At 37.6% G+C, this 18,185-nt stretch overlaps 2 protein-coding genes across 4 annotated transcripts in view; one reads left to right on the top strand and one right to left on the bottom strand.

The window, feature by feature from the left end:
* Positions 1-1,041, top strand: part of col11a2 (collagen, type XI, alpha 2) — a 60,700-nt gene extending 59,659 nt beyond the window's left edge. For all 3 annotated transcript variants that reach the window (XM_074613401.1, XM_074613400.1, XM_074613402.1), the window contains one exon: positions 761-1,041. In XM_074613401.1, the coding sequence (XP_074469502.1) occupies positions 761-907 (147 nt within the window). In that variant the 3' untranslated portion in view covers positions 908-1,041. The remainder of the gene's footprint in view (positions 1-760) is intronic.
* A 6,086-nt stretch (positions 1,042-7,127) lies between these two features.
* hsd17b8 (hydroxysteroid (17-beta) dehydrogenase 8) lies at positions 7,128-14,929 on the bottom strand. Its single transcript, XM_074613693.1, has 9 exons — positions 14,617-14,929; positions 13,100-13,302; positions 12,850-12,966; positions 10,456-10,551; positions 9,275-9,360; positions 9,090-9,174; positions 7,841-7,883; positions 7,417-7,491; positions 7,128-7,338 (listed from the first exon to the last, which is right to left on the bottom strand). Exons 1-9 carry the CDS (start codon positions 14,660-14,662, stop codon positions 7,319-7,321), a joined length of 771 nt encoding a protein of 256 aa, XP_074469794.1. The 5' UTR covers positions 14,663-14,929; the 3' UTR covers positions 7,128-7,318.
* Positions 14,930-18,185: the final 3,256 nt, after the last annotated feature.

Genomic DNA, 18,185 nt, shown 5'->3' with positions numbered 1-18,185 from the left:
TACAGGATGTAATGAAGCATTCAGCTTAACTTAAGACTCTTTTGATCTACTGTCTATTGGATATTATGTATTGAAATACAAATAGAATCAAATCAATCAATCAAACTATATTTATATAGCACCTTTCAAACAAGTCAAATGCAATTCAAAGTGCTGGACAGACAATCGACAAAAATACAGAGTGTTAAAAATTGATTTGGAGACTAATGCACCAAAACAACCAAGATAAGTTAATTGAATAAGAAAGCAATAAGAGATGGGTGTTTAAGATAATAGAAGATAAATAAAATAACAATCAAAATTATGAAACTACACAAAATAAGCAGATTATATTAAAATAATAAAATTGTAATAAAATAAATTAGAATAAAAGAGATCATAATGATCAGCATTAAAATGTTGATTAAATACATTAGAGTAAAATAAACACTATAATGATGATGATAAATAAAATAAGTATTAAAAATAAAAACCATAAAATTATAAAACACTACATAATGCCAGACTAAAGAGATGGCTTTTTAGTTTACGTTTGAAAATATCAGTATTTTATTATTTTATTTTTGTATTATTTTTATGTAGGAAGATATGTTTTCACTTGTTTTGAATGGGAAAGATAAATAATAATCCGTTGTGATCTTCAAGCACCGGGCCACCTCATCTCATCAGTTGTGAACTGTCTTAAATATGAACATAATTAAAATGATGTTATTTCATCATGCCACCTGTAAATATGACACGTGTGTCCGTCTCTCTGCAGTATCGTAAGGGCTTCGACAGGACAGTCCTGGAGATCAACACGCCGCAGGTGGAGCATCTTCCTCTGCTGGATATCAAGGTGTCAGACTTTGGGGAGAGCAACCAGCAGTTTGGCTTTGATGTGGGACCTGTCTGTTTCCAAGGCTAAAACACACACACACACACTTCCACAAATCATCATGCAAAGAACAACAAATACTCAACACACACACACACATGCACTTAGAGACACACTTATATATAATATACACGCCAACATACACGCCCAGTAATTTGTAAATTAACTTGTAAATGATATGAAACACACACACACACACACACACACACACACACATTTACATACGCAGATGCTGTTGTGAGACAAACACTCACGCTCAAGTACGTGCCTGGGGAACGCAACATCCTCCCGACAATTAATGGACGTCAAACAAAAAGTAAAGAGGAGAGAAATTAAAAGAAAAAAAAAAAACTTGCGGAGAGGAGACCATCGTTTGGGCGCTACGACCGCGAGAGAAAGGAAGAAGAAAAACGAAACCACAGGAGAGAGTGTTCTTCGGAATCAAACGGTGTTTTCTTTACCAGCAGCGAAAGAGGCCGGCCTGGTGAAGAGGTCAAGCCTGATCCCCCTCTCACTCTTCTCTCCTCCCTGCTGTCTCACTCTCTCTCTTTTTCCACTCATCTCACCTGCTCTACCTCCCCCTTCACCCTCCCCCCAAAAAGGGTCACACTTGGACATTTCCTTTTCTTTAATTTCACACTGCGAGCAACGTGGTTGACAGTCGCCCCTTTTCTGACCGACAAGAGGTGCGAGAGGCTCCTGTGTAGCCGTCTGCATCTATGATGGTTTGAACGATCCTTTAGTCATTCAGATTCAGATTTGTATCTGTTTTGTACTTGAAGATCTTCTACTCAAAATCAAATCCAACGACACCGAACTGGCCGGAAAATGATGACAAAAGGGGGGCTAACTCTCCTGGTCGTCTAGTTCTGTAAGAACTTAATGAAAGTCCAGCGACTCGTCAGTCATGTTGCTCACATTGAAAACACAGAGCTCTCAGCACAGAGCTCTCAGCTGGGTCCTTTTGTTTGTCATGTTTAGGCTGCCGCCAAGTGAATCTCTACTTTTTGTAACATTCTCTTCATGACCACCTTTATTAAAAGAGTCTGAAAATGTGCTCAAACAATCTGTCTGGTGTCATGCAGCGAGGTTATTGGAGTCCAGTGTGACGCAGGATTTATTGTCTTCCCTCAGCAGACACTCTCTTTGAATTGTTCATTTGTTAACCCAACCTCCTGCATGCATGCGAGATTCAAAGATCCTAGATCAGTGAATTTAAAAGCCATTTGTTTTTTTTGTAAAGTGTGCTGAACTTGACGCTATTATACTTGCATGTTACTGGTGCCTTTTTATTTAAAAGGGCTGATTCTTCTCCTTTAGATCACGGATCAGGCTACCAGGGTCGCTATACCACACACACACACACACCAGTCCAGTATTGCTGAGTCACTTTCTAGAGTACTTTGATTTTTCCATCCATTCTGATTTTGCATCCAAGCACGAAACATCAGGTTTTAAATATGTATATGAGATTCAAAGTTCCCTCCTTTTTTTTTCATACAGCAGTGAATAAAAAATGCATGCTTTACTGAAAAGAAACTGTGTGTGGCAAGGTGCTAATTATACCAAAAGCATAAACGTTTTAGTATTCACTTTGTGTCCTTCCATTTTCTTTAGTCTCTTTTACAATTTCATGAAGCTTTTTACTGGGGAAAATGTGCATTACATTCCATTTGTACAGAAATAGTGATATTCTAATGTATTTATTTAAAACAAACAGGGTGCTTTGAGATTAAAAATACACGGACCACCAAATATTCCAGTCAAATGTGGTATATTTTGTATTTATTTCCTGCAGCTGACACTTGAAAAACGTCAAGTGAACGCGAGTGACTCACATGTTAAACTCAAACTAGCCAGCCTGAGTTATGGTGCTTCTGTTCCCGCCCCTGTCCAAACTCCTTTTTGTAGAACCAAAGAATCTGTGGCCATATTTTATTGTAATATCCCTTTTTTTTTTCTTTTTTTTTTAGTGTTTTTCAAACAACTGTACTTGTGCTGTTAAATTTTGCTTCCTCTGTAATGATTAAATGGTGACTCTCCAGTTCTGTCACATCTCTTTGTCGTTGCTGCTGTTTGACTTGGCGTGTGTTGGTTTCAGGCTTCGCTGGGCTTTGTGATGCATCATGGGAATACTGAATCAGCTTTGATCTACTCTGAGGTGCTAAATAATATTGATCCTCTGATCTTTTCATTTTCTGTCGTGAGACCACAGCGGGGAGGAGAAAGGTTGTGAGAGGGAGGAGACAGCTCTGTCAGCCACCATGGGACTAAAATATGATTATTGTTTTATAAGTATAACGTGGCTATGGGTGATATCATACTAGGGGTCTGGTTTTATCTGTTTGTTTGTCTTTTTCTTTTTGTATTTACTATAGCAGGGAAACGGGGCAGGATGGCCAAAACATACTTCAAAATCTGACCTTGAGATTCTCCAGAGAGAATGACCTCAAATATTTTTGTTTTTATTGTGTTGAAGACAAATGTTTCAACATAAAAAACATATGGTGCTGAAAAGAGAAAAAAGTATTATTTTATAATGTGTGTAAGTACATTTTTTAAAAATTATTGTTTCTGTAATATATAATCTTTTAAAAAGAGCTGCTTGACTCTTGTTTTTTTTCACGTAAACCTACGACTTTATTCTCGTAATATTATTTTTTTTCATACATTTTTTCTACATACTATGACTTGTTTTATTTTTTTGACACATTATACTGTGACTTTTAATTGTTTTTTTGGACATACTATACAATGATTTTTTTTCGACATACTATATATAGTATGACTTTTTTTTCAACATTTTATTCTTTGACTTTTTTGGATTCTTTTTTTAACACGCTGTATTATGACTTGTGAAATAGCTCAGTGTGGTCGATACCTGGTTGGAACACTGGAGGTTGTGAGTTTGATCCTTATGTGACACAGTCTGTTTTCAGGTCTAACTCCTAATGACGAAGCCAAATATACGAAGAGAACAGTCATGAGTGTATCTGGTCAGATAGCTCAGTGTGTAGATATCTCGTTTGAATACTGGAGGTTGTGGGTTTGAGCCTTATGTGACACAGTCTGTTTTCAGGTCTAACTCCTAATGACCAAGTCAAATATACCAAGAGAACAGTCCTCAGTGTGGCATTGGTGGCTTGGTTGCTAAGTTCCCGGTTCTGGCTGCGGCAGAGCGGGGTTCCATCGATGCCCGGTGCCCGACAGTGGAGTGAGACCAGTGTCTCCTCCCAGGGTTTACCAGATAACACTGGGGGGTTATGCAACAGGAAAACAGGAAGTGTAGTCAATTTTACTTTGTGTTTTCCATTAGGGTTGTGGTTATATATTATATAGAGTTAGGGTTATATATATTCCCTAACCCTATATTATATATTGTTAGGGTTAGGGTTATATATTATATAAGTTAGGGTTAGGTTTATATATTATATAGGTTCCGGTTATATGTTATACAGGGTTAGGGTTATATATTATATAGGGTTAGGGGTAGGGTTATATATTATATAGCGTTAGGGTTAGGGTTATATATTATATAGGGTCAGGGTTATATATTATATAGGGTTAGGGTTATATATTATATAGCGTTAGGGTTAGGGTTATATATTATATAGGGTTAGGGGTAGGGTTATATATTATATAGGGTCAGGGTTATATATTATATAGCGTTAGGGTTAGGGTTATATATTATATAGGGTTAGGGGTAGGGTTATATATTATATAGGGTCAGGGTTAGGGTTATATATTATATAGCGTTAGGGTCAGGGTTATATATTATATAGCGTTAGGGTTAGGGTTATATATTATATAGGGTCAGGGTTAGGGTTAGGTTTATATATTATATAGAGTTAGGGTTAGGGTTATATATTATATAGGGTTAGGGGTAGGGTTAGGGTTATATATTATATAGAGTTAGGGTTAGGGTTATATATTATATAGGGTTAGGGGTAGGTTTATATATTATATAGGGTCAGGGTTATATATTATATAGCGTTAGGGTTAGGGTTATATATTATATAGGGTCAGGGGTAGGTTTATATATTATATAGGGTCAGGGTTATATATTATATAGCGTTTGGGTTAGGGTTATATATTATATAGGGTTAGGGTTAAGGTTATATTTTATATAGGTTAGGGTTAGGGTTATATATTATATAATTTTTTCATGAAATTTGTCGACATACTATTTTATGATTTTTTTTCTCTAAATATTTTAACATACTATACCATGACTTTTTTTCATAAAATTTTTCAACATACTATACTATGCCTTTTTTTCTCTAAATATTTTAACATACTATACTATGACTTTTTTTCTAATTATTTCGACATACTATTTTATGACTTTTTTCATGAAATATTTCGTCATTCTATGCTATGACTTTTTTTCTCTAAATATTTCGACAGACTTTTTTTCGTGAAATTTGTTGACATACCATAGTTTGACTTTTTTTCATACAATATTTCGACATACTATTTTATGACTTTTTTTCATGAAATTTGTTGACATACTATTTTCTGATTATTTTTCTCTAAATATTTTAACATACTATACCATGACTTTTTTTCCTAAACTTTTTCGACATTCTATACTATGACTTTTTTTCACTAAATATTTCGACATACTATTTTATGACTTTTTTTCATGAAATATTTCGACATACCGTAGTATGATTTTTTTTCATTAAATTTTTCGACATACTATTTTATGACTTTTTTCATAAAATTCTTCGACATACTATACTATGATTTTTTTTCACTAAATATTTCGACATACTATTTTATGACTTTTTTCATAAAATTCTTCGACATACTATACTATGATTTTTTTTCACTAAATATTTCGACATACTATTTTATGACTTTTTTCATAAAATTCTTCGACATACTATACTATGACTTTTTTTCACTAAATTTTTCGACATACTATTTTATGATTTTGTCGTAAAAGAAGTTGGAAGAAGTATCTGGTCCTACACCTTCTCCATAACTCCAACAATTAACTCATTATTTATCATATATTCCTTTGTTTATTTCAGTTCCATCCTTGGTAATGAAGTGATATGTTTCACCGGTTGTCTAAGTTTAGGGTAAAATAATCCTTTTGTATATGTTGATAGTGTTCCAGCAGCAGGAGGACCTGTGGTGTCTCTCTTTCACACACCGCAGGTGAAGCAGCGTGTCATTGAAAGAGCAGTTGCAGAACGCAAGAGGGGAGCAGCGCCTTTTGTAGTCCATCTTCAGGACATTGTAGTTTCACCACGGCAGACTGACGTCACTAACATCCGCCGCCGTTGCATCATAATGACAGAGCCTAGTGAAAGAGCAGTCAGATTATCTGAACACTGCTGTTGTCTTTTCCTAACTCCTTCTGAATCCTCCTTCATATCCTTCCTCGACCTCATGCCGTTTCCATCGAGGTCAAAGGAGAAGTGGTTAGGAGAAGACGTCCGACCATACCATCATTATATAAAACAAATATCTACCTTTTCATCTGAATCCAAAATGATGACCAACATTATGAATGTGACGCCTGGTGGTTGGACTGCAGTGTGCTTGTTGGGTTTCAGGATGTGTTACGATGACATCATTTTTCTTAGCAGATGATTGGTTTATATCATCGATAAGGCAGAACCATCAGCTTCATGTTCATATCCAGGATTTATTTACTGGTAGGTCTCAACAAAACATAGAAGTCTACAGATAATGCATCTGTATGACACCTTCAATGGAAATGTTTTTCTTCACTGTTTGGTTCCAACATTAAATGTGTTTGAACATTAGACCCGGTGGACTGGTGGCCATCGTGGATATGACCTCTCACGGTCCTCGGAGGTCACATCTGACCTCCCTCCACATCTGAAAATAAACCGTATGGTATTCAGTAACTATGTTAGAAATGTCACGCTTCTCTTACAATGCACAATTATTGTCTCCTAGACCAGGGGTCAGCAACCTGCGGCTCCGGCAGATGCAAATTACTTTATTCTCGTAAAGTTATGACTTTATTCTCGTAATATGATTTTTTTTTCTCGTAAAGTTCATAAAGGCTCTCAGAGAATATGGAACATATAAAGAGGCTGTGGTGGAGGGACAGCGTTCAGAGAGTCAGCGTAAATCTAAAAAATAAAAATGTTTGTAGATGGCGTGCTCGTGAGGTGTAGGGCTTCACAGACACCTGAAGGCTTTAGTAAAATAGTAAAACAGTTTTAATTCTAAGCTTCCAAATTAAAATACATCATTCTGTACAGAAATATTACAAACAGGTGTTTATTGGCACACAAGTGTCATTACACTGTATAGTACATGTTCACAACCAGATGTATAAAACATAATCTACAGTAATCAGGACTGAAGAGCGGACTCAAGTAGAATCATTTAATAATACCTACGAAGGAACTGGCCTCCCATTGGTCTTCAACAGTGTGACGGACAACCCATTTATCCAATGAAAAGTCCACCTGACAGAGACGGACACACAGTTCAGAGCACGATGGAAAGACATGTAATTATTAAAAGTGTGTTTTATCATGCTTTACCTGTCACTTCCACGCTGGCTCCTGTGATGTATCGAGAGTCATCTGAAGCTAGAAAGGCACAGACATCAGCGACCTCTGGAGGGGGACAGACAGAAGGACAAGTCAACAGTGTGATGGGGTCTTGGATGGAAGACTAGATACAATCCATATCCCTGTCCTTTAATTTCACTGCACAGGAAGAAAACCAAAGGGAGATGACAGGATCACAGGTGTGGGGAGATTTTAAATAACAATTCAAAGTGTTTTGTGTCCACCAGTAAAATCTGTTTTCGCTGTAGCAGCAGCAGCAATAAGTAATCTGAGACACACATGAGAAATGTTTCAGAAGTTCAGACTCCGGTGTTGTTGGGAGTTTAGAAAAGCACACATCCTCTCCGTTATAAATATGTACAAAAGTGATAAATCAACACGAGGCTTCACTGACCTGCAGGCTCTCCCATTCTTCCCAGAGGCACCAAGGACGTCATCTGAACACAAAAACACATGACACAGGACAGAGTGACGGAGGACGGTACTGTTACTGATGAGCAGAGCAGAGAGTCAGGACCGTCTGCCGTGGTTTCATTTGATTGGAGATTATAATTAAAGGGACTGTATGTACATCGTTACATGTATAAATGTGTTTTAATCGTTTTTTTATTGCCAATGTGTCAACAGGTTGTAACCTAATTTAAAATATGAGACCTTAAGCGACTTTCTGGGTTTCCTCTACCAGCCTGTAGTCTACTTTTAGTGTGAAGAACCCGGACCCGTTTTTCTGGGAAAAATCTAACAGGTGTGACATCATGCACGCTTCACGGCTAAGAGTGTGCAACCATAGCTAACGTTCATGGAGTCCACTAACGCCAACAAACGACCAGCCCCCCACCACAAATCAGACTCCAACACAAACTCCACGGAAGCACCAAAAAAAAAACAAAGTTATATCTGGTGAAGCCCGAGGTCGGGAAGTGGGAAGTGAGTGGTGAAGTAAGAGAGAAAAAGTGGGTGCTTACCACTTTGAATTATGTTTTTTTACTTGCTCTCAAGTCCGTTTCACACCGCCGAAGTTGTGGATGCAGCTGAAAGAAGGCTGAAATACTCATACACGCCTCATAGTTGCTAAAGGGCATTAAATTAATAAGTCTGTTAATTTACGCATTCACACATCTGCAATTTGTTCAACGGTGTTATTATTAGTCTGATTATGTGTTTAACTTCTTCGTATTTGTCTAATATTAAAGTGTCTCTTGGTTTGTAAAATGTGCCGCTCTGCTGAGAGTAGACTCGTCCATGTCCGCTTAGCGTGATCTCGTTTGTTAGGGCTAGTGAAGCCAGTTAAGGAGAAGATACCCTGGGGATGTTGATCTGGCTTGGTAGTACAGGCCTCTGGTAATATTTAGTCATGCAGAAGGTTTTAGTTTTATTTGCTGTGGTTTAAAGATCGCCGAGAGCTGTTTACTGTATTAAAGGGAAGTTTACATTTTATTATGACGTTAATTCACAGCCAGCAATGTCCAACTTGTTTGGTACGTCTTGAACTTTAAACTTTAAATGGCTTCTCTTATTGGAAATGCACAAAATGCAATTTACATTACAAGAATATTACTACGGCAGTTTAGACCTGAGTGGTGATTTCCCTCCTGATAGATGAAGCGTTACTAAATGTGTGTGTACCCGTGTGTGTGCTGTACCTTGCTAATAACCTTCTCTGGAACTTTATCTGTCATCGGAGTCGATATGAAACCCGGCAGCACACAATTACACCGAATCCCAAACCTGGAGGAAAAGAAGAAAAGCAAATGACTGAGGATTCTTCTTTAAATGTAGTCAGCTCTGCGTGTCCTGATGTGATAGAGTTGCATCACACTCGTCTCACCTGCTGAGCTCTTTGGCGGCGGACCTGGTTAAACCCTCCACTCCTGCTTTAGAGGCGGCGTAATTTGCCTGTCCGATGTTTCCCACCTACAAACATTAACCACACGGACACGAGGAAACAATGCGTTAGGTAACGTGTCACTGGAGGTTTTTCATGCAACAGCCAAAGTTCAAATCTCCCAGCAGACACTTTCACAGACGACTGAACAGCTCATTGACCAGCTCCTGGAATGTGTTTGCTTTCAAACCAACTACGCATTCATATTGTGTTTTAGAGTTTTAGTTTGAGGGCGGTCAAAGCTAACGCCATAACATGTTAACGCAAATTCATTTTAACGCCACTAACTTCTTTAACGCATCTTGAGATGTTTAGGTTGTATTGGGCTCAGTTTTAAAGCTAGCATGTCAGACTGGATTATCGGGAAGGAGGCTTACATAACGCTCCAAACTTACATTTTGGCGAGGAAAAACTGGAATGGCCGTTTTCACAGGGATCCCTTGACCTCTGACCTCCAGATGTGTGAATGAAAATGGGTTCTATGGGTACCCACGAGTCTCCCCTTTACAGACATGCCCACTTTATGATAATCACATGCAGTTTGTCATGTACTATGAACTTGGCATTTGTAAGCAGTCGTGCTTTTTGGTGGCGTGGCGGCACAATTCGGTAGACGGGGGCGTCACGTTGGCCGCTCCTCATTTGCATCACGTTGAGGTCTAGGCTCATTTTTGGCCCCTGATGTGCATAAGATTTGCGGTACGACTCGCTGCCTCTGAAACATCCCGAGAAACTTTTAAACTAACCGTTATTTCTCGCATAAAATGTTTTCATAAGCACATTTCGGTGAACTATGTTCGTGACATAAGAGAAGAAAGTTTCCGGTTTAAAAGCTAGAAGCAGCAGCCAGTGTCTAGTGGCAGCCCATCAAGCGTCCAACGCTGGGAAGCGAGGTGATCCCTCAGGATAAAAAACTTCCCTGTGGACACGTCCCATAAAAGACAGGTCCAGACTGAAAGTACTGCTCACTTTAACATTTAACACTTCGGGACAATCCCACTATCACACTTATTGGAATGCCTTTCTGGATAGAAACTGGGAAGCTTCAGCTTTATTATATACTGTATATTATTAATATATATAATGTTATATAATATTAATATTACAGCCTGCTGGTATCTCACCTTTCCCACAATGCTGCCCACAGTAACGATGGATCCTTTGGGTGCTCCACAAGCTACTAGAGCCTGAGAGACAGCCTGGATGACCAAGAATGAACCCTGGGAAAGACGCAGGAGGAAAGAAGACTGAATAAATCACTTCACTCTGTTCTGTTCTCTGGTAACAGAAAGACAGAGATGAAGGGCTGTCTGATGATGAACAAATTATGATGAATATGATGCACATAAAAAAGTTTAAAAGTAATTCGGGCTGTGAAAGTTAACGCTATAATAACGCGTTAACGCAAATTTTTTTAACGCAACTTGGGATTTTTAGGTGGTAGCGGGTTCAGTTTTGAAGCAAGATTGAAGATACTGGCATCATATGAAACTATAAAACCTGATGAATCCATCGGTACCAACCATGTGGTACTGCCTTATCGGGAAGGAGGCTAAATAACCAAACTTACGCTAAATTTTGGCGAGGAAAAACTGTCATGTCCATTTTCAAAGGGGTCCCTTGACCTCTGACCTCCAGATGTGTGAATGTAAATGGGTTCTATGGGTACCCACGAGTCTCCCCTTTACAGACATGCCCACTTTATGATAATCACATGCAGTTTGGGGCAAGTCATAGTCAAGTCAGCACACTGACACACTGACAGCTGTTGTTGCCTGTTGGGCTGCAGTTTGCCATGTTATGATTGGAGCATATTGTTTTATGCTAAATGCAGTACCTGTGAGGGTTTCTGGATCAATATCTGTCATTGTTTTGTGTTGTTAATTGATTTACAATAATAAATATGTACAGACATTTGCATAAAGCAGCATATTTTCCCACTCCCATGTTGATAAGAGGATTAAATACTTAACTAATCTCCCTTTAAGGTTCATTTAGAACAGATACAAAATGTGGGATTAATCGTGATTAACTATTTTAATTGATTGACAGCCCTAATAATAATGTAACCCTGTTTCTGCTGCCAAAGCAGAGAGGAGAGGCAGCTCATGCCTGATTGAAATGTTGCATTAATAATTATGGGAGATAATTAACAGATTTTTTTCTAATAAAAGACAACAGAATATACTATTCATTACCAGTTCTTATCACAAAGTTTTTCTGAGCTGCAGTGATTGAATGAGAGAGTAAAAGCATTAAGGCTGACAGGAGGAAACGTAAAATCAGCAACTTAAATCGTCATCATTATATTTAGTGTCATAAACGATGCCTGTGTTTCTCAATAAAAGCTCTCTGGAACAGCTGATTCTACTGACCTACACCCATATCTGTTGCTCTTTATTAATGGTCCCTTTATTTTTAATGCAGGCCTTTAGTTCCTGTCTGGATCCTGTAGGTCAGTAGTCGGGCTGTTGAAGTTGCCCTGCAGCGTAGGTAGTCCTGTAGGTCAGTAGTCAGGCTGTTGAAGTTGCCCTGCAGCATAGGTAGTCCTGTAGGTCAGTAGTTGGGCTGTTGAAGTTGCCCTGCAGCATAGGTAGTCCTGTAGGTCAGTAGTCAGGCTGTTGAAGTTGCCCTGCAGCATAGGTAGTCCTGTAGGTCAGTAGTCGGGCTGTTGAAGTTGCCCTGCAGCATAGGCAGTCCTGTAGGTCAGTAGTCAGGCTGTTGAAGTTGCCCTGCAGCGTAGGTAGTCCTGTAGGTCAGTAGTCAGGCTGTTGAAGTTGCCCTGCAGCATAGGCAGTCCTGTAGGTCAGTAGTCGGGCTGTTGAAGTTGCCCTGCAGCATAGGCAGTCCTGTAGGTCAGTAGTCGGGCTGTTGAAGTTGCCCTGCAGCGTAGGTAGTCCTGTAGGTCAGTAGTCGGGCTGTTGAAGTTGCCCTGCAGCGTAGGTAGTCCTGTAGGTCAGTAGTCGGGCTGTTGAAGTTGCCCTGCAGCGTAGGTAGTCCTGTAGGTCAGTAGTCGGGCTGTTGAAGTTGCCCTGCAGCGTAGGCAGTCCTGTAGGTCAGTAGTCGGGCTGTTGAAGTTGCCCTGCAGCGTAGGTAGTCCTGTAGGTCAGTAGTCGGGCTGTTGAAGTTGCCCTGCAGCGTAGGCAGTCCTGTAGGTCAGTAGTCGGGCTGTTGAAGTTGCCCTGCAGCGTAGGTAGTCCTGTAGGTCAGTAGTCGGGCTGTTGAAGTTGCCCTGCAGCGTAGGTAGTCCTGTAGGTCAGTAGTCGGGCTGTTGAAGTTGCCCTGCAGCGTAGGCAGTCCTGTAGGTCAGTAGTCGGGCTGTTGAAGTTGCCCTGCAGCGTAGGTAGTCCTGTAGGTCAGTAGTCGGGCTGTTGAAGTTGCCCTGCAGCGTAGGTTACCCCTGTTAAAAGCAAGCTAACTTTGTGAAACTGGAAAAACCAGAGTTGAGCCCAAAGACAGCCGGATAAGCTGTCAGCTCAGCTTGGCGGTGCAGGCCCCGGGGTGTCACGGCTGCATACCTTCAGGTTGACCTGGATGACTTTGTCAAACTGATCCTCCGACATGTTGAGCAGGAAGTCGTCCTGGGTGATGCCTGCTGCGTTCACGCACACTGAGGGAGGCTGAAAGTACTGGGTCTGCAGAAGGAAGAGGACATCAACTGTTAGCAGAAAAGAAAACGTGCAACAGTCCCTGCAGCATTCTAACAAGAATGCATTTCTCAGACGAGGTTGCGGGTCATGACTTTAATGTCCTGTCTGCACCACACACCTGTACACTCGTGACCAGCTTCTTCACGCTCTCTTTTGACGACACATCCACCACCGCCGCCATGTGTCCCTGTCCTCTCAGGCCACTCGGGAGGCTCCCGAGGGTCTCGTTGGCCGACTCCTCGTTGAGGTCGGCGACCACCACGGAGGCGCCCTCGGAGGCGAGGCGCTGACACACCGCCCGCCCGATTCCACTGCCTCCTCCTGAGAGGGAAGAGAGAGCAGCATGAAGTCAGAGTGATGCCTGTGTGACGGACAGCATGCACCGAACAAAACTCTGCAGCTTGTTTCATGACGTTATGAGGGATTCATTGTTTGTGAGGGAAGACTGTGTGCACCAGGAGCTCCTCTCTGGATATATTTGATAGGAAGAAGGTCAATCAAGGTCATTTTTGACCTCCATTTGATTAACCCAGAGGTTCAGACCTTCATTCACAATTAACCACAGAAAAAGGATATGCACATTTGTGTTTACAGTAAATGTATTTATGTAGCAATGTGTTGCATGTATTATAGTATAAACAGAAACCTTTGATCTTTCATGTTTAGTCATAAACAGTGAGCAGAATGTTTGCCAGAAAATGACATTCATGCCAATATTAAAAAAAGAAAACCTGCAACAATGAAAAACCCTGTGGTAGTTCAATTAAAAACAACAAACTGTAACTCCACACAGTACATAACACCATGTCATAGATATTTATGGAATATACTGTACATGTCTGTTAGATTCTGATAACTGAATGGATCATTTTTCAACCATTACGCTCCCGGCCGCTGGAACAACCTTCCAGAGGAGCTGAGAGGAGATGAAAATATAGATTTTTTTAAACAAACTAAAAACCTATCTATTAAGTTTGGGTTTTATGAAGTGTTTTATAATTTTATGTTTTTTATTTGTAATACTTATTTTATTTATCATCATCATTATAGTGTTTATTTTACTTTTTACTAATTTTTATTTATTTTTATTTTTATTTCCTTGTATTTTATTTATCTTTTATTTGTTTCTAATTCAATGAGCTTTTATCTTGGTTGTTTTGGTGTGGATTAGTGTGCAAAATTAGATTGTGACAATCCCATAGGTGCTAATGAAAAGATAATACAATATAAAATATAAAAATACAATATGTATATTGATGAGATGACAGTTTTGACAGATTATTGCACAAAGTGTCCGTCAGATAATTATATAATTATTGCACAGGGTGATCAGCATATGTTATTGCACATATCCATAACAGTAGATTTACAGTATTTACATTGCACAAACGTGACACAAAGGGGTTCAACTTGCCAAAGCTAAACCCAAAAAGCTCCCTAACTAGTTACAAGTCATAAATAAAACATAGTTCTGAACCACAACTTCCACAAGGTCACTCAAGAGGACATTTAGGAAGCAGCTGTGCTCAGATGACGTCAGCATTAGTTGGTTTAAACAGACTGAACTGATAAAAGGTTAAAAACATCCTGCAGAGAGAAACCTGCTGACTGATGCATGGTGAGATAGAAACGTACCAGTGACCAGAGCCAACCTTGATATGAGCCTTGTGGAAGCAGCCATGCTGGGTTGTAACCTTTAGGTAATGTGAGCTCTGGATTAACCTCACTTTGTTTGTGAGGTGTGCAAACAAACTGAGCTAGTCTCACCTGAAGGTGAGCTGACTAACTAACACTTCTCCAAAAGTAAAACATGATATTGATTACAAACAGCCTCCGGTATAATGTCTGTGACGTATTTATCTATTTAGACGCATTAAAACATGATGTAACATGAAACCATAAACAGCTGTGTGACAGACAATCAGAAACAAGGGTCACAGCTCTGCTTCTTCTTCTTTGAGGTTTATTGACGGTTGGCAAACAACGATTTGGTGCATTACCGCCACCAAGTGGTCTGGAGTGGGGATCATTATCACTATATCCCCAAAAATAAAGAAAAGAAAAAGAAAACAAACAACTTCATATTTTTCCAATCATACTAGTTTGTCTAAGATACTGAAATAATGTTTTATAACACTCATTTAGTTTCTTTTGTAAAATATTGCATCTCATCTCTCCTGTTCTTCCACTTTCCTCTGAACTCTGTGAAACCACCGTCCTTTCCTCTCTTCCTCCCATTGCTTCTCTTTCCCTGTCTCTGTTTAATAATGCTTTATTAATAACTAAATGGATGTGAAACAGAGAAAACCGGCGTATTGATTGACAAACATATGAATACATATTTTGTTAAAGACAGTTGTGTTGTGCTCATCCCCCTGGTCACCGTATAACAGTGCAGTAGAGGGCTGTTGCTGTTACTCGTTGTGGCCACAAGAGGGCGCACAGGACTAACGATTTATCCTAACTATTATTATTTTACTACTATTCAGATTCAGAATCAGAATCAGAATGGTGTTTATTGCCAGGTGTAAGAGGTATACACTAGGAATCTGCTTTGGTTTTGTTGATGCAAATAAGCAGGTTAGTAACAAAAGAATAGATAAAAACGTTAGAATAAAATAAGAATTAAAAAAAAAAAAATTCTACCAATATACAATATAAGCTATAAACAAAAATACATGATATCATTTCATTTTCAAAAGCATTGTGTTCGTACAAGAAAGAAGAGTATTATATATATATATATATATGTGTGTGTATTTCAGTCTGTGGGGTGGATGTGTGGAAAGGGTTAGGTGATGGGTTGAAGCGGAGCACAAATAGAAATCACTTTAAAAAGCTATGCAACAAAGATATTTTTGGGAGGAATATGGTTGAGGAAGAGTTGTGATAAGGACTGCGTTAAGGGTTGGTTTATATCTACTTTTTAACTCCAGATGGATATGTGGGTTGTAAATAAACTTGGGGTGCTGTTCATATATTTAATTTGAGATGTAAATAAATCTGGGATAGTTTATATATTATATTATATTATATTATATTATATTATATCATATTATATCATATTATATTATATCATATTATATTATATATTATATTATATTATATATTATATTATATTATATTATATTATATGATATCATATTATATTATATTATATCATATTACATTATATTATAATATATTATATTATATTATCATTCTATGATATATGAGTCATTAGAGGAGAAGTGAAAAAGGGGTATAGGGAAATATAGTTAATAAGTTTTATTTCTACCTACTCCTTTTCGGACACTATTACTCTTGTTTTGTTTGTTATTATTTTGTATCTGTTTTTATTTCTTTTTATGTTCGAAATAAAATCATTCATTCATAAACATATTTTTTTTTTATCCTTTTGTTAGATAGAGTTTTTTTCATTTTTAATCTCCATAATGAATGTGTTTACCAGAAGTCTTGTGTTTGATTTAGAGGCTTTATCAGAGTTTATAGTTAAAAACAGCGTTTATAATCCTGTATAATACAATCACAGGTAAACACCGCCCTCCGGTGGACACAGTCCGTAACTACATCCGTCTCTGCTTTTATTTTTACAGTGCACACCGGAAGTAGTTTAAAGACAGATACGATCACTTCCGGTAAACACTTTCAAGATAAGAGCTTTCAACTAGACAGCAGTTGTGTAGAGCATACTTATCAACTGATTACTTTCTTACCCTGCAACCAAGGTACAAATTCCCTGGATAGGAAGAAGGCTACCAAAAAGTATAATATATAAATATAATATTTCTGGTTCTCAAATCTATATATATATATGTATATATATATATATATATTGTGAATAAATGGATATATAAATATATATATATATATATATATATATATATAGGGTAAAGTATTTATTTTTTTAGTTGTACCCTATATATATATATATATATATATATATATATCTCCATTTATTCACAATATACATATATATATTGTGAATAAATGGAGATATATATATATATATATATATATATTTTAGGGTAAAGTATTTTTTTTTTTAGTTGTACCCTATATATAAATATATATATATATATATATATATATTTCTCCATTTATTCACAATATATAATATATATATATATATTATATATTGTGAATAAATATATATATATATGTATATATATATATATATATATATATATATATATATTATATAGGGTAAAGTTTTTTTGTTTTTTTTAATTGTATTAAACTAAGCTAATTTTATCTCTGATCCAGGACCTGTCACGTCTTATCATCTACTCCATGAGTCCACAGGACATTTTATAACTATCTATATATATATATATATATATATATATATATATATATATAATTTAATAGTGATATTTGTCATCATTGAGTTTTTTTTTTGTTATATGTGTTTTGGTTTACAACCGTCTTCATTTCTTTCTGTATTTGCTTTAAAAAAAAAAACACTATTTCTCTATTTATTCACAAGTTGCATGAATCATAGATTTGGCAGTAACATAGTTGTCAGTAAAACCCCAGTGACTGTAACTCTGCTGTATTTTTCTGCAGAACAGGAGAGAACTCAATGTTTCCGACTGAGCTGAGCTCTATTGTCGCTGCCAAGAGCTGATCCTGTTGCTTAGTAACTTCTGACTTTGCTTCATCTGATTTTCACAGTATTATCCTGCAACAGGATTCTATGGAAAGTGAGCACTTGCACTAATGAAAGTAGTTTACAACCAAGTTAAACTCCTGCTGGAATACGAGACAAATTAAACAGAATAAAGCATATAAAGTATATGCTGAAAATATAAAAAAAATCTTCCATCAAAACTTTACAGTTTGTAGGCTACAATGCACACTGGTATAAATATGTATAGGTACACTTACATATCTATGTAGCACAAGACATTACATGCATTGCTGATTGATGTGCAGACACATACAGTACATGCACAGTGCAATGCAACATGTACAATATTACTAAATCAATATAAAAGCCAAATTTAAAATATGAGTAAAATAGATTCTGTCAAAATTGAAAGTAGCCTACACCCATTACCATAAACTGTATTTTAAAGGCTTACTTTATTACTGTGATATTACACAATATCATACCTTCAGGTGTTAAAAATAAATAAATGTGACAATAGATCATAAAAGAGCAGCTATGTTCCTCGTCCACAGATCCTGCTCCAATAGCT

This window comes from Sebastes fasciatus, chromosome 17, assembly GCF_043250625.1.
Source record: "Sebastes fasciatus isolate fSebFas1 chromosome 17, fSebFas1.pri, whole genome shotgun sequence".
Lineage (NCBI taxonomy): Eukaryota > Metazoa > Chordata > Actinopteri > Perciformes > Sebastidae > Sebastes > Sebastes fasciatus.
The sequence above is the reverse complement of the archived record's forward strand: the minus strand, read 5'-3'. Positions and strand labels throughout refer to the sequence as shown.